Raw genomic sequence first — 16,867 nt, forward strand, 5'->3', positions numbered from 1 at the left:
GAACCAGTAAATGTTTGACATTTGTGCTTGAAAAATGACTGAAACGATTAAAAAGTAGTTTTGCAATGCATTTTCGACTTCGATCAATTAATCATTGCAACTCTGAAGCGTTTGTTCAAAGTTTGTTCACTTGCGCTGAAAAAGAAAAGGGATAAGCCAAATCGGACACATTTCCGCCTCTTAACTCTTCAAATTGAGCCAATCAACGCGGGCTCTGCACCGCAAGACCTCTCAAAACCTAATTTGCAAATCTCATGTTAGATGAGGATCCTATTTGAACCAGGATGTCCAATTTACTTTCAGGGAAGTGATCAATGCAGGTCTGCAGACAACGCAAGGCTTTAAGAGCTTTAAGTAGGGCAGGCCACCCAGACCACATTAGGTTGGCATGGCATAAAGATTTTTACCTTGTTCTCTGCTGATTGTGTTTGTCACTTACTCCTTTGATAGGAATACGAGCTTGTTGTTTGGGAGCTCGGGGAAAGCAGAGATAAGAGCTCTGACTGGGTTGTTCTCTGTGTAAGTGGCTCTGGAGAGCAGCGCACAAAAACAGGATGATACGGGACTATTTTGTCAAGACGGGCACGATAAAAGAAGTCAGAAACGGAATGTCGGTCGGTCATGAGGTCGGCAAATAAGGGAAGTAGAAATACTAATTGCTAGCTAAATTCCCACTCTGTAATTTATGATGGTGGGAAAGCATGGTTGGAAAGTCCGTCAGGGCTAGAGTGGAAATTTAGACCTCAAGGTTGTCCTCTCTCTCGTACCAAAAACCACTTCAGATTCACTGCACGTAGAAGCGCTCGCATGTATGCACACGCACACAACCTCCAACAACCATATGCAGACGCTTTTTTGCTCTCATTGCGTTTTCTATTCTCATGAAATGGAATAAGTGGAGGCGGGGGGGGGGCGATTGTGCTTCACTACCCTCTGACTGAATGGTCATTTTTATCTGAGTAGACATGAGCAGTGAAGTGAAAAACCTAACAAACAAGCTGGCAATGCAGTTTTCCCCTTGCAGAGACAAAGACACTGGTGTCCTCTCTCCGGGCATCACAAGTGCCAGGGCTTTCTGTTTCCATAGGCATTCTGGGACACGGTAATGTGGGGATGCTCATTTTTAAAGAATGACGTAAGGACGGAGCACATGGATCCAATTAGGGATTTTTTTTTAAAGCCGGATACCACACTGGTTGTACTGTACATGCTCCAAGGATGGCAAAAGTCAGGCATCTTCTCTATGTTACAATTTGTGATGGGTGTGTCCGTGAGAAGAAATGCATGAGAAGTTTTCCTGGAAAAAAAAGATTTTAGTTTGATCATTTTGAGAAATACACAAAAAAGCTTGATTGCGGTGAGAAATTCACACAAATTTGTGTAAATGCTCCTTGAAAGCATAAGTGGTGCCTAGTTTGATTATGTGGACTGGTTGAAGAAAACAAAGCATTTTTTCCCCGCTTTTCTTTTCAAATCACTCCGTAGTTTCTGCTTATTTTTCTATTCATCGTGATGAAGGGCTCGTGTTATTGTTCGGCTACTGCATCGTCAAGCGGTTACGATGGGAACTTTTCAATGTGTTTTTCTTAATTGGCAGTTGTGACTGCTACCTGTTATCACCCTCCAATTATGAAAAAATAAATACATGAATATATATATTTATATATATCATGATATAAAGAAAAATCTTCTTATAAGCTATGAAGATTGCATCTGACAATAATAGGTCTGGACAAAATGACAGGAAATCCTAGCAAATGAGGCAACAACCTTATCTGATCATCTTCCCAGAGAGCCGTGACCCGCGATCAGTTTCCTGCGCTGTAAAACTGAATCAGATGGGTGTCTTCTTCTTCGCTCGTGTTCTGACATGTTGAACCCACACTGAGAGGACTTAACATGAGGCGTGCTGTTTAAAGACTACTCAGTGCCACACAATGCTCGATGAAAGGCCCTTCTGTTCGGGATGCACTTTTCTCCTCTCCCACAACAAGTGAGACAGCCCGAGCAGCACGAGGCTCTTTGTAAATGGAGGTCAGAAATAACATTTTAAGCTGAGGTTTTTATTTTTTTTAACTCTAATTGTAGTAGAGTTTTTGGCTCGGGTCTGCTCAGCTATGAGTCATGTGCTCTTTAAGCTGAAATTTTGAAGAGAAAATAGAAATGTGTCTTATAGTGACAGGTTATGTTAATGTTTCTGCTGTCATTCTTATTAGAATCGCCTTGGGCACAAAGGGAAACCACCGTTGCTGGAATAAACAGTCTTACACTAATGATGACTCCCTGTTTAATTGTTATCTTGTAGACATGTGGAGGGGCTCACCTGGTATTACGCACCTTGCCGTCTAGAGACGAGGAGTCTACGCTCCTGTATTAGAGATGGTATCTGCTTCTTGGGGGGCTCAGATGGTGAGACAGCCATGATCCAAAACAGGAAGGTGGTCTTTGTTCTAATAGCTGTTATGACACATCGCAGTGTACTCCATCTCTGTGGGAAACAGGCACAGCTTGTGGAGTTGTCATTTGTGTTTTTAGTTCAGAGAGTTTCTGTTGTTCTTCAGAGTGCTCTTTCCCAACGTGCGATTATCCAGTCAAAGTCTCCAAATGTCTCTGGAAAGCCAAACAAGTTGAATCAAGCCTGATAATGGCATAATGGCTGTCTTTTTTAAAATGGATTAGGTTAATCTCATCGGAGATTTCACTGTGTGGAAACCTTATATTGAAATGGCCTGTGCAGGTCTGTTTTACCTCACTTCCTTCTTGGCAGTTATGTGATTGTAAATACATCAGCAAAACTGGATATATGCAAATTAGTCAGGGTGAGAGAGGAGTCTTTACTCACTGGTTGTTTATTTGAATGCGTTTTACGTTTGCAACCAACAATTAGTTTCCTTCCTGATCGATCGAGCACAAACTTTTTTGATTAATTGATTGATAAAATATCTGAAAATGCCGAAATATGCCCCTTAAAATGTCCCACAACCTAAGCTGACTTATTGAAATTGCTTTTGTTCAAACAACTGTCAATAACCCAAAGATGTTTAATTTCCAGTCAGAGATAAAAAAGAAAATTAAAAAAAATAATTATAGCCCTTTTGCTTCCCCAAAAAGAATTGCATCTAATTGAATTGATTGACTAAATTATTTGTTTTCTGAATCCTAATTGGGAATTAAGTGCGATGAAAAATATGTAAAGACCAATTGCTTCACCTTGGGGGTGTAACGTAAATAAAGGTCAAAGTTTCTCTTTATGAACAGCTATATCTGTCTGACCATTTGACCTTTTAGCGTCAGTAAACTTATAGTATAGCATGACTCTGCAAGTCCAGGTCGGTAAGCGATTGACACAATCCCACTGGTTTACTGAGGAGTGTTTGTGTGCATGACATTAAAGGTAAAATGACACTGAGCTTTTAAAATTGATCCCTCGGCACGTCAAACCCTTCTAAATACCTGAGCAGACTGTAGATAGCGTGTCATATCTGTTTGACAGCTGAGCCACGCATCATATAACTTGTTGCACACACTGCAGATAGTCTATAGACTGTAGCTGTAAAGTCATTTTGGAAACTACCATCAATTCAGTGCTGTCACAATGATGGAATTCCCCATGTGGTGATTCACAGCACAGTATGCTGCAAAAAGGCCTTTTTTGTTTTTGGTTTTGGTTTTATTTAATTCATGATAAATGAAGTAATTTGATGCAGCAACACTAAGTGTACATAAATCTGTGGACCAGAATGGTTGTATTAGCTTCACTGCTAGCCTACTAACATTAACAGGCTACAACTTTATGGTCAGAGCAAATTAGCTACTGGGTGCTAATCAGTTACATGACATTTCCAAGCAAATTAATTCCTGTATTTGACCATTTCCCTTCCACACCTAGCTATATCATTACATTCAGGGCATGTCTATCAAAAAACTAGCATACAGCTGCACCACAGGAACAGGGTTTCCAAATAACAACAAAGCTAAGTAGCTAGCTAACCAGCTGAGTTAGCACTGCAGTATAAACAGGATCCAACCTACTGCTCTCGTTATATAGCTAGCCAAAACACAGCTTCTCTTGACTGTCCCAACATTTGTCCAGCGTTGCCCCAGACTGAAAGTAGCCACATTAGCTGCACAACATGCTAACGCCGAGTTCAACTAACCCTAGCCTATAAAATAAACAGTAAATCAGCATGAAACCTTGGGTTGAGCAGACAGCCGCACTGCAAAAACTCAAAAAAGTCTTACCAAGTATATTTGTCTATTTTCCAGTCAAAAATAATTCATTACTCTAAGACAGGATCACCTAGAGAGTAACATTTCAGTGAGATAAATGTTTTTTAGGTGGAATTTTACCTGGACTTTTTGTTCCAATGCAGCATTGATCCATACTTCAACTGTTACCAGCCCCTTGTTTCGCTTATTGAATTTTTGAAGGACTGATTTATTCAATAGGTGTAAGGCAAAAGGGGCCAAGGCCAGAAAAAAAAAGACAAAAAACCTGTCTCTCCCCATTCCCTGTGGCTGTCTTGTCAATAGAGCAGTATTTAAACATCGCGGATGCTGTATCACTTGTAGCCGGAGTCTAATGGGACACAAACAGATGGATTACCTCTCAGTGCTGCTTGACTTAATTTCTTTCTTTGTCTTTTTCTTTTCAGACTCTTTCGTCAACAGCCAGGAATGGACATTGAGTCGGTCGGTGCCAGAGCTGAAAGTGGTGAGTAACTTCTAATGTTTCTAACAGTCCCTCTGTTGATCCGCTTTCATGTTACTGATAGATTTAACTGTCTGTGGGAAAGCATGCATGTCCCGTCCATGTAACACTGGTGTTGCATTTCAAATGAGAGGGAGCGGTTGAGATATTGGCCGGACATTTCCCTGGCACATAGTGGGTGATTTTTAATGAGATGCGTTGGCATGGGGACTCAGGGCGGCTTGCAGCAGGACGCGAGATGAGTGACAGTTCTAGGCTAGACTAGTGACACATCCTGGGTCTGATCCCATCCGCCAGTGAAGCACACACACTGCCAAATGCACAGCTAACATCCTCACATGATTTAATGCCTTCGACACATAAAGACGAAGCAGCCTTGAAAAGCGGCACTCCGCCGTTCTGACAGTTGATACAATACTTCCGTGTTAGGTGAATTCATTGTTGTGGCACCTCGCAAAGAAAGGGAAACTTCAATGGATTGAAAAAGGGAGAATTCACAGGGAGCTCAAAGACAAACTTGGCTTCAAACACTCGCAGACACGTCTGTTTCCTTTTTATGTTTCTGAGGTGTTAATTGGCAGCTTCAGCGCAGGGGTTTGTTAAACGGACCTTGGACAGAGTGAATTAAAAAATGTCTCAAAATATCTATCATTCCTTTCAAAAGCGTTCAAAGAGTGGCTGTTCGACGACGAGGTCATGCTAATAAGAGGGTGGTCTCGCAGGATTTTTAACAAGATGGCCAAATCAGTTTCTTCTCTCTCATGCTACGATAATAATAACAGGCACCGGGGTCAAAACGCTTCCAGCAGATCCGTTGAAATGGCGATCGGGTGCGAGAAAACATCTGCCGCAACAGTGAGCTGTACCCCGGTATTGTAGTTTCATGGTGGCACTAAACTGTGGTCACATTTTATTGCCATCTTTTGATCTTCAAAACGTGCTCTCTTTCTAATATTCCCAGATCAAATCCAAACATCTACAAAGACGAGTAAAAGTGCTGTAATAGTGCTGATCGAGCGTTTTGGTTTCATGGAGGCTAATATACCAGCAGGTCACAAAGCCGAACCGCTAAAACAGCAGGAACGGCGGTTCAGTGGTTCATTCAAAGTCGATTGTTGTTGACTCATAGCTTTCACCACACACAGCCTACAACTTTGTCAAACTTGAAGCTTATTCATAGTTTATTCTGCCGGGGTACCTCACGGTGCATGTATATATATATATATGCTTCAATTATATGGGGAGGGGATGCTGGGAAAGGCCTTAAACAGAGCTTTTTCTCTTGCGCCGCAAACGTCCCTATAATTAGAACCATACCTGACTCCAACACCCACTAATGATCTAAAGAAGAAGAGGGCGATGGTGGGTAGAGGAGGAGGAGGAGGAGGAGGAGGAGGAGGAGGAGGAGGAGAAGGAGGAGATGAGGCATGTTGCAGCCTTTGTTCTTCCCAGACATGCTGGCATCATCAGCCCACCCTCCGCCATGCATCACCCTGAAGGCGCTGTAGTCAGGTCTGGTCTAGACACCAGGGAGAGGAAGTGGGGGGGTATCTTGTGTATGTTGTGAGGACTTTCTTCATAATATTTCAGCTGTACACAGCCACCAAATACTGTTTCTCACGGTTTGGTACGTTAACTACAAACCGTATGAACTTTACATTAGCTTTGCTGTTGGATTTCTACCATCCTGGCAGCAGTTTGTTTAATTTCCTGACAAATCATGGAATTAAAATCTACTCATAGCGAAGCAATCCATCATTGTAAAAGTGTGTCAGCTGCGTTGCAATTTAAGCCCAACTAATACTGCAGTTTTTGAGGCAGATACTAATGTAATACCACATTGCTAAAGCAGTGAACTTTTCCAACCTTTCCACCGCATGGATACATTTTTAATAGAGCCATGTACTGAACGCAAAGATGGTGCCAAAGATACCACGAGTGGCCACTGGGCAAAATTAGAAGACTGAGCAGTGGGTCCAAATATCCAGGTCTAAATAATACACTCATGATTTCACCCCTATAAATCCCTTTCTTTGTGACTGTTTTTGGGGTAAATTTTGAGATGGGGCTTTTACTGAACTGCTCCGATTGTTTTTATTTTAGCCACCATTTTTAAGAATCTGCAGCCACAAACCAGTTTGTGCTTTGACACATCGACATCGAGAACGCATAAGACAAATCGACGAATGACAGTTGTTGTATAGCCGAGTGCAAAAATGGCACATAAAAACAGTTGTTGTCGCTGGGCTTAAGATCACAGTACAAACACAGACAACATCTGGCTGAAGGAACCTTTAAATTACTCGAAAGGTATTTCCTGGGACTAACAGTTTCTCGAGGTTAATATTGATTAAAAACTTTACACACACAACATAAAACACTTCGCTTATCCCTTTAATTTTGTTATGAAATAACAAATATATACTAAGAAAGACATTTTACAGTTAATAAATGAACCAGTCTGACTGTTACTTATATTCTTATATATGTATTAATATGATTAAAGTTGTGATTAATTAATATAAACCATTATGTCAACATCAGATATATCCATTGGGCTTTAATGGGAATTCTGTTGCGAGCTGGGACTGTTTTGAAAACCTTCCCTGGGTGATGCATTCAAGGAAACTCGTACAACTAAGATTTAAAACCTTTTGAATAACAGAAATGCCAAATTTCTGTAATTCTTCAAACACTGTCCATGGGAAAATGATTCATTTCTGATTGTACTGCTCTGGAAGAAGTGTTTTGTTGTTGGCTGTGTTTAGTACATAATGGGCTAAAACCTCCAACATCACCTTTAAGATTGAGCGTAAAGGTTCATTATTGACCTTTTGAAACAGCAGCTTGACAAAAAAGGTCCCCTAACCTTTTCCTCTTTGTAGCTTTCAACCATACATCATGGCCTTATTCAGTGAACAAGTGTACTGAGCAAGGTTAAAAGCTTCAGATACACAAAGTCCAAGAACCTTGTGCTTGTGCTGTTTCGTCAGGTCACCATCACGGCCCTTTAAGTCTACATATGCTTGTAGTTTGTACCTGTCATGTTGCGCCTGTCAGTAATAATGACAGTTTTTTGCTCTCGACCTTGCAGGGCATTGTGGGAAATCTGTCCAGTGGGAAGTCAGCCTTGGTCCACCGGTACTTGACAGGCACATATGTGCAGGAGGAGTCTCCTGAAGGTAAGAATCTGTTGGTGATTATAAAACACGTCAGATACTCCGAGGAAATCACCATGATTTCAGATTAATGCAGCATGTTTACTCCGGCTCTCATGACCTAAGATCATTCTGCTAATTGGCCTGACAAACTGTCATATAAAATACATGGCCGCCGAGGAGTAAAAGCCTTTCACTGTGACGTGTCAGCCTCACAAATTAAGATCTGATGTGGATGAATGAAATTACACAGGAACCTGCTGGCTGCTAAATTAGCTTTGTTTGTTTTTCCACAAGAATAAAGTCAAGCATGTTGACACTGATTGCTAAACTGTACAGAAGGATAACCATGTTAGGACTTTCACGTGAAGCCTGGTGCTGAATGTCCTTGCGAGAGTATTTTTCTAATTAGTTTGTATTCAAATGCTGTGATTATATCGAGCTTCTACATGCCAAAATTGGCAATTGGCTGCGTTCACTTTATGAATTTCTGTTTTACACCTCCACTAAAACTGGGGAGATGATAATAAGAAGGAGCGTGACATTTCCAGTAAATCAGGGTTGTGAAGATGACTCATTGTTAGAACTTGGAGGTAAAACCGATGCCCATCATTTCTCTGGAATTGTAAATTAAAGTTATCACACAGTCATAAACGGTTTCCTTCCAGGGTGTCCTGATGGGCCGCAAGCTTGTACAAGCAAGGTTTGTCTGCCAAAGAGTAAACAGCTTTTTTTTTTTTTTTTAATGAAAAAAAGCTACCAAATTGTCAGTTCAGTTAGTTATTTATAACCTTTTTTAAGATTGAAATCTTCACCGTAGCCGCTAAGCTAAAAGCGTTGCCGTCTGAATAGGGTGCACGAGCTCTCCCACACGTTGAGGGTGTACATAACCTCTTAAAATCAATTTAGGCCCTCCAGGGACTCGGATTACTCCGGACGAGCTGTATGGAGCCATTTTATCTGATCTTTTGGTTGTTTTCTCACATTTAAAAGCAAATCCCAATCTACTTCAGTTGTTTAGGAGAGTGCTGCAGCGCACCAGAAATATTCTGTGGACTACAAAACTTCACCATCCACATCAGGCCAAGTAGATAATGGCTGAATTTTAATTTTGGGGTGAACTTATCCTTTAAGATGGTCTTTAACAGGAAGGAGAAGGGGCACCACCTCATTTTTTCCACTCTCTCACATTTGAAAATCAGATATTCTTCCAATTAATCTGCAAAATCATAATGAGAATGCCCCTTTGTGGCCTGAAAGGTAAGCCCTCCTCTCAGAGACCCACAAAAGATGTTGGAAAACCCAGAGTTAACTGATGATCTTTGAGGGGTTTGCAGTGTTTTCATTTTTAGTGTAATTATAGTGAGAATGAGACATGAAGCGCATAATTAGTTTCTGGCATTTCGCTGCACCATGGGAGAAAAATCCTCATAGCTTAATTAGTCCTTGAGAAATGAATGGAGGAAATGCCGGAGAAGAAACGATACGAGCATTGTTGCCGTAATCAAGAAAACATGTCGGCTCAGATGTTACGCGTTTGTCCCTTTTTTGAAATTCCTGTGTTACAACATACCTGTCTCATGATTAGCAGCTGCTCGTCCTCTCTCTCTCTCTCTCTCTCTCTCTCTCTCTCTCTCTCTCTCCATGCACTTTAATACTGGCTTCACTCCAGTTCGGGTATTTACATTGCAGAAGCGTTGCCCAGCAGAGGAAGGTTCAGCGATGGCTGTTTCTTCAGTGTTTTGTTCCTGGGCTTTTGCTATGATATCTGAAAAAAGGTACTGGGGTGTGTTGCTATGGCAACACCGGATGGAGCTCCGTTGGATTGTGGCTCTGTGTCAAGGTCTAAGCCTCCGTGTAAGCAGAGTATGCTTACTGCGTGTTAACCATGCCTACCCAACTTACCGTCTCTCCGTAGGCTGTCTGCAGGCTTCACCGTCGCTCACCCTCTCTTTACGGAAGGCCGAGCAACGCGTCCACATAAGTCGTAACTGCTTTTGCAGCGTGATGAAGAGAAGTACGGTAGTCTTCCTCATTGTGTTCACAGCACAGGCCTTTTTTTATTTTCTGTGGAGGCATTGTGTTGCTTCGGCTGTAAATAAAGACGACAGCGTCCTGGATGATTATGTAACCGAAATGTTAACTTCAAATTCCATCACCGGAGCCGTATGCTTTCATTACAGATGCTGAGAGAGACTTTCCATAGTCTGCTCTGGGCGTGTGATATGATAAATCTCTGGTTTTCTGTGTCGTTCAGATCCCGTCTCTCTCTGTGTAACGAGATCCTCCTCATCTTTTTCTCCCTTTTTAAACAGGATTCAGAGACACACAGACACATAGTTTCTCAGTCCTTTGTCTGAATCTCCAAAGCTCTGTGACTTTAGTTTGAGAGAGAAAAAAAAAAGAGCTGGCTGGTGGTACGTGAATCTCTCTTTCTTTCTTTCTCTCTCTGTGTTACACAACCAGCAGCATCCAGCAGGGACTGAGAGCCTGTGCAAAAAGGCTGGGAGAATCCCCTATTTGCAAAGCGGGCTAAAGTGGACTTAACAGGGTGGAAGTGTGGCTCAAGTGGATATGTATTGCTTGCTGAGACAGGAATACTGTCTGCCTATTAGAAATTACAGGCCATGGCTACTGTATGGCCCTTACAGCTCTTCTGTGATGTGAGATGTGTAGTTCTCGATGCGCTGATCTCTGACATGCTATTATCTAATCATATAAGCATCTTAGCTAACATGTCTGCTTATGAAACTCGGTGCAAGTGTAACAGGAGTGGTTTTATTCAGCGTGCACATCAGCTGTCTCCAGCATCACTTTGTGGATGCATCTCATGATCATTCCAGTTTGTGCATTATTCAATTTTGTCCAATTGCTTTCAGCGGATTTTCGTATTCATGAGCCGCTGTTTTTCACTCCCAGGGACGTCTCTAGCCTCGCGACTTTCTCATTTGAATGTTTTTAATCTCCACAGGATCGCAAAGCATTCAAATGATATGCAAAATCTAATTTACGGTGAAGTTCTCCCATTGGTCTGTTCTTTATCTGCAGCCAGCGTCGCTAGCAGCAAGGAATGTGCATTTGTATTAAGAAAGAAATGAAGAAAATGGGAGAGAAACTCAAGGCTACACGGGGACTAAGCGTTAGCTCACTACTATCCTGTGGACATGGTGCGACCCGAGGCACACCGGCTCAGAATAAAGATGAGGTTTTTTATCTCCCATCGCTTCCTTTCCTCTCTTTTTAGTCTCTCTGCTATGATTATTCTCCTTCTCTTATCGTCTCATTGCAAAGTCTGATGAGTTATGCCGTAAGTGCTGCGAAAACCAATCTCCGATCGCGCTGCAGCTCATGCGGCGAAGTGATGGAGGCTGAACGTGCAGTCTGATAATGTGCGTCAGGGCCTTTCCAGGACTTGTGGCGGTGCAGTGACAGTGGCACTGAACTGGTTCCCTCAGCAGCTGTGCATTAGACACGCTAAATGGCAATTTCTCGCCCACATAATTGGCTCCAGAGGGACCTGGTTTCCTGTCGGCATGTGATCCTAACAGCAACACATTCGGGAGGTCTAAATTGAGAAGTGCACTTAAACTTACACTCACTGAACTTTTATGAGCCATGTCAAGCTGTATTTTTAAGTTAAATTGGAGTTGTATCGTACATCCTCATTGTTAATACAATCAATGAGTGTGAAATGTGTCTGCAGTCTCTTTCCCCTCGGTAAACCCCGAGCGGTCCGTTGCTCTACACCAGCGCTAGACTTTACATGTTTTATTAGAACGACCTTGAAACAAACCCTTTGTCCCTTCCTCAGGTGGACGGTTCAAGAAAGAAATAGTGGTGGACGGACAGAGCTACCTACTCCTGATCAGAGATGAAGGAGGGCCTCCAGAACTGCAGGTGAGATTTGTTTGTTGATCCTGAAGAAAAATGTCTCTTTACTCTGAAGCAGCAAGACGCGTCAGACAGAAACTGTCATGCAGACAGGAACTGTTTAGAGACAGACCATTACATCTCTGCAGGACTGTTTGGAGCAGTGTGACGGCACTCTGTGGTTGTTCTACCAAAAGCACTTAAGGGGCAGCAGCAGATCAATGAGTAAGCCCAGCCAAAATCATTCTTGTGGTCAGAGGGACAACACAGCTCCTCAGTGCTTTATCAGCATCTGAAATATGAAGAACAATGGAGCTACGGTTTTTATCCAAAGTGGCCTTTAATATTCACTTTTTTACGCTTTTCCAAAGGAAGTTCATTGAGGAAGTGCTTCCTGTTAATCCAGCCTCTTATCCTCAGTTATTCTTGAACCATGTTTTACCAGAGATTGTCCCATTTACAGGACTTAAATGTAGTTAATATGGAGCGTCTGTGTTTTACTCTTCTTCGTCCAGCCTGGGTTTTCAGAAGGCAAACAGTCATGGATTCCTTCTGACATTCCCTTTTGCATGATTGCACGTTATCTGGATTGTCCTGTTTTCAAGTTGTTAGAAACATCTTGTTCTTCATATAAAATCAAAATCGAAATCTAGAAGAATGGATCAAATTTGATCTGTTCATCACATGTTTTCGCATCACGAGTCTATCTTACTTACAAGTAACTGTCGGATAAAAGCAGTTGAGTTAAAAGCACAATATTTTTCTTTAACGAGTATATAGCAAGAGAGTATAAAGTGGAGTAAAATGGAGGTATACGAGTGTTTCCTCCTTCTCGATTTTAGGACACAGAACTTGACAGTTTTGGCTCAGTCTCACGGCCTTTAACGGCGTCAAGTCCTGATGTTGCTGCTATTTTTCACCACAAAGCTTTTACAAACCCACTCTGCGCTACCAGCCGAGCACCAAATGGCAGACCGATAAACCAATATTTTCATCTGGAGTTGGTGGAGACCAAAACAGATCTAAAAGAAGAGTGAATATTAGACACACAACTCCAAATTAATGCTGATGTTGCTCCATGTCTGCTGGCAACACATTCACCCTTTCAACACTGATGTGTTCGCAATATGTTTGCAATTCCTTTATCTTTTTGCGCTTATTACTAGAAAATAATAATGTACGATACATTCATCTATTTAGCTAACATGCTAATATGTAGCAAACCTTGGTAAATTTAGATATTTAAATGTATTGTGTTGTTTTAATGTCATTCTTGGAGTCTTTGTTCTTGGAAATGACGTCTGTGATGCTGAAATTACACCTCAATAGATCCAATAATGGATTTGATGGGATTTAATAAGCGGATTCAATCACATTTTAACGACTCTGACGCTCATGAATGCAAACGTGACAGCTTGCCGCTTCATTCACAAGATTCACTGTCGTCACACGTAAGCCTAGTGTGACTTTACAGTGCCTTTCTATTAGCAGCTACTCATACCTGGCCCGGCAAAGCTCCGATTTACGCTTGCATTACGCTCAGTGGGATTAGGGAATCGAGCGAGTTCAGCTCAGTTGTCAGCTGCCTATATAATTAGTGGCATAATTAAAGGCCTCCATTATGTTCACACTCACAGGAGGCTGAGCAGAGTTGTGGCTTGGAGGCTTGATTTGCCATTCATTCCCGATGGGGGTCTGGGGCGAGATGTAAAAGCTGAATGAAGAAGAGGGCAAAGCGGGGGGATAGTTATCACTTGATTGTCACTGTTGCTACTACTCTGGGTTCTGCTGAGACTCCTTCTTACAATGGATGGTGATTAGGATTGATTTCCTCACCTCAAGGGAAACTGCTCCCCCCGTTTGATCTAAACCAAGCAGAGATTATGAATGTATATGATCCAACAAATACAAAGATTCCTAGATTATGAGTGCAGTGGGAATACAGAAAAAAGATAAGATACAGTAGTAGTGTTTCATCATTCCACCTTGTTCTGGTTCTCTGCCTTTAAACAAGACACCCAGTGTACTATGGCTGCTGCTACACTGCCCCCTTCTGTCTGTATGCATGAACAAAAGTAGACCTGCAAAAGCTAACAGTTACTTCAGGGACCCATTACAAGCTGTATTCATTAAAAACATGCTTTAAGTGTGAACACTACAAGTGAATAGAGTCAGTTTTTTATTTTATTTTAACGAATAGATATCAGCATGAAACTTCCTTAGTTGACTACTTATGTTATGATGATTATTGTTTGAATCACAAGTTTTCTTATATTTCAGGTTTGAATACTCAAATTAGGTCATCTAATTAAACATGAGCTACTTTGCACATACGTTTTTATAGAAATCTGAACTAAAACAAAAAATGAAATTAAATAAATAAATGTATCGAAGCAAAATAGCCCCAAATCTTTGTTTTTTCATGCACTAGTCTCAAGTATAACAATTATAACAACACAAACCTTTAGTGTCTCCCCTCAAGTGTCCAATTTCGAGTCTGTAATAGAGGATTAATATCCTTCACCAGAAGTTTTCAATAAACTTAAAAAAACTGAACTTAAAAACTACACAGAAAATGTCTGCACTGATGTCAAGTAGTGGCTCGTGCGCACGTGTCTTAAAGCGAGCAGCACAGACAAATGCACTCTTTTCGGTAGACGAACATGAAAACAGCCTTTTAGTGTCAAACTCTGCACACGCATCATTCTGCACAGTGAAGCTCAAACATCCAAGTAAAGTGACAATAGACGAGAAACGCAATTTTTTTGTTCCAGGTGCAGCATCAGACTGAAGTGGAAGCAGTGGTCCTGAAAACAATGTTGTGTGAATGTTCTCGTGCAATAATGAGACCGCTTCTATTTCCCAGTGCTTCACCGTACTCCACCTCTGCTCTGTCCTCAGTTTGCTGCCTGGGTTGATGCGGTGGTTTTCGTCTTTAGCCTGGAGGATGAGATCAGCTTCCAGACAGTCTACAATTACTTCTTGCGCCTATCCAGCTACAGGAACACAGCTGAGGTCCCCATGGTCCTCGTGGGAACACAAGGTGCCTGCGCTACGCCTGATATATATATGTTTTGTCAGGATATTGCTTCCTCCATACTGGAAATGTGCACATTCACAGGAACAACTTCATGTCCTTACATTGTCTTTGCACTTAGAAAGTACGATTAAAGGAGACGTCTTTCATATTCGATATTTTTGTTATTGTGATGGGTTCTTATGAAAAGACTAAAACTAATAATGAACTGATCTAGCTAACAAGGATCGTCTGTGTAGCCAAAGCCTGATAGACAACAGCTTATTTCTGTGTGATATCGACATTTAATGTTGTCCAGAAAGCATTAAAACACATCAGTGAGCCACACTGCTGCACTGGGATACATGTTCCTTCATTAGGATGAACATTTCCATCAATATTTATTGATAGTATTTGGCCTGTGTTCAAAATTTAATTATTTATTTTGATGTTTTTGCTCTTTTTGTGAAATGTGTTGACTGTAGCAAAATTAGAGAATACCACAAGATGAGAGTTTTGATTGAATATTTGAGTATTACGTTTTTCTCTCCCTCTCAGATGCAATCAGTGCCGCCAACCCCAGAGTGATCGATGACTCGCGGGCCAGAAAGCTGTCAAACGACCTGAAGCGCTGCACATATTATGAGACCTGCTCCACCTATGGCCTGAATGTGGAGAGAGTCTTCCAGGACGGTGAGAGGGGGGTCACAAAAGAGGAAATGGGTTAGACAAGAAGTACCAGTACACTTCACTCATCTACCCCCTACTGGCACATGAGACGTATTTGATCATTTGTCTGTCTTGAACTATATTCTTTGATTGGCGTCGTTTTCATTACTAGGATGATGCTCAGTAGAGCGCATACCTCCACCAAGGCCCAACAGTCCCCTCTAATTGAATCCATCCTAATCCAATATCAAATAAAACATCTTTAACCCGCTAGATCCAATTGTACTCACTCATAGATAATAGCCTTGGTTTTTTTTTCATCAAGATCCTTGTACCCTTTATCCGGATCCTCACCAAAAGTTCACGGGGTCTGTTCATCCATCCACCATTCAGCTTTCGTGGAAACCTGTTCAGTGGTTTTTGTGTAATCCTGCTGACAAACCAATCAACCAGCAAACAAACAAACCCGGGCGAAAACATAACGTCCTTGGCGGAGGTTATAATAAAATCTGAAATTATATTGAGAAATTGTTCAGGAAAAAAAGATGCAATATAAGTACCAAACATTTAAATGATTCAGCTTCGTAAAGGTGAATATTTGGTCACACATAACCAATTTGAAGATGTCACTGTGGGCGTGGGGAATCGTGATTTGACTATTTGCATATTCTTTGACATTTAAAGATGAAACGATTACCAGTTCCTCAAAAACATTATCATACTTACAGATAATTTGTTGGTTGCAGCCCTCGTTTTCACCCCATCACCTTATTTTCATTCCTCACTCGAGGCAAACCCAAAGACCGAACACTAACATCCAAAGCCGAACAACTTCCAATCTGAGTTTGATTGAAAGACTTCAGGAGCTCTTGACAAACTCTTGAGTAATCAAACAGGCAACATTTTGTGTAAATGATGTGAACACAACTAGGCAATGTGCAAAATTAACTCTGCTGTCTTCCTGCCAAATGGCGACCGGCCACTCGGTAGATTATCATTGTTTTTTTGGCTGGTGAGTGAAACAGATCTACCAGCCACTTGAATATTTTACCACCATTTAGTTGGTGGCTGGTACTAAATGTGTGTCCTGCAGCTAGGATGCAGGGCTTTTAAAATTTCCTCCCATTTCAAGAAAAGTGGTCTAATTAGGTTGAAAAGTACTAAACTATGAGGTAATCCATCAGCTGTGCCCTCCTACAAGTAAACACTACTCAACTCTTTGCAACTTCAGTGTCGCTCCATTAAACATGAGTATAGTTTGTGTTGAAATTCACTGAATATGACTATTTTTTTCCTCTTCGCTCCGGGCTGTGAAGTACGTCATGCTGTTCATGAGTTATTTCTAACAAAATGTACTGATGCCCGTGCAAAGTCGACTCAGGTGGAGCGGTGTACCTGTATACGTTAATATTCTTAATGCATTATGCTCAACATCTCTGATTG

The 16,867-nt window shown here is 41.5% G+C and overlaps 1 protein-coding gene across 5 annotated transcripts in view; it reads left to right on the forward strand.

The window, feature by feature from the left end:
* agap3 (ArfGAP with GTPase domain, ankyrin repeat and PH domain 3) overlaps positions 1–16,867 on the forward strand; it is a 130,227-nt gene that overhangs the window by 54,257 nt on the left and 59,103 nt on the right. For all 5 annotated transcript variants that reach the window (XM_084370183.1, XM_084370186.1, XM_084370184.1 and 2 more), the window contains exons 2-6: positions 4,656–4,714; positions 7,806–7,893; positions 11,681–11,766; positions 14,641–14,782; positions 15,314–15,448. In XM_084370183.1, coding sequence (XP_084226309.1) covers positions 4,656–4,714; positions 7,806–7,893; positions 11,681–11,766; positions 14,641–14,782; positions 15,314–15,448 — 510 coding nt within the window. The remainder of the gene's footprint in view (positions 1–4,655; positions 4,715–7,805; positions 7,894–11,680; positions 11,767–14,640; positions 14,783–15,313; positions 15,449–16,867) is intronic.

The sequence above is a fragment of the Pagrus pagrus genome (genome assembly GCF_965226575.1).
Source record: "Pagrus pagrus genome assembly, chromosome: 12".
In the NCBI taxonomy this organism is placed as follows: domain Eukaryota; kingdom Metazoa; phylum Chordata; class Actinopteri; order Spariformes; family Sparidae; genus Pagrus; species Pagrus pagrus.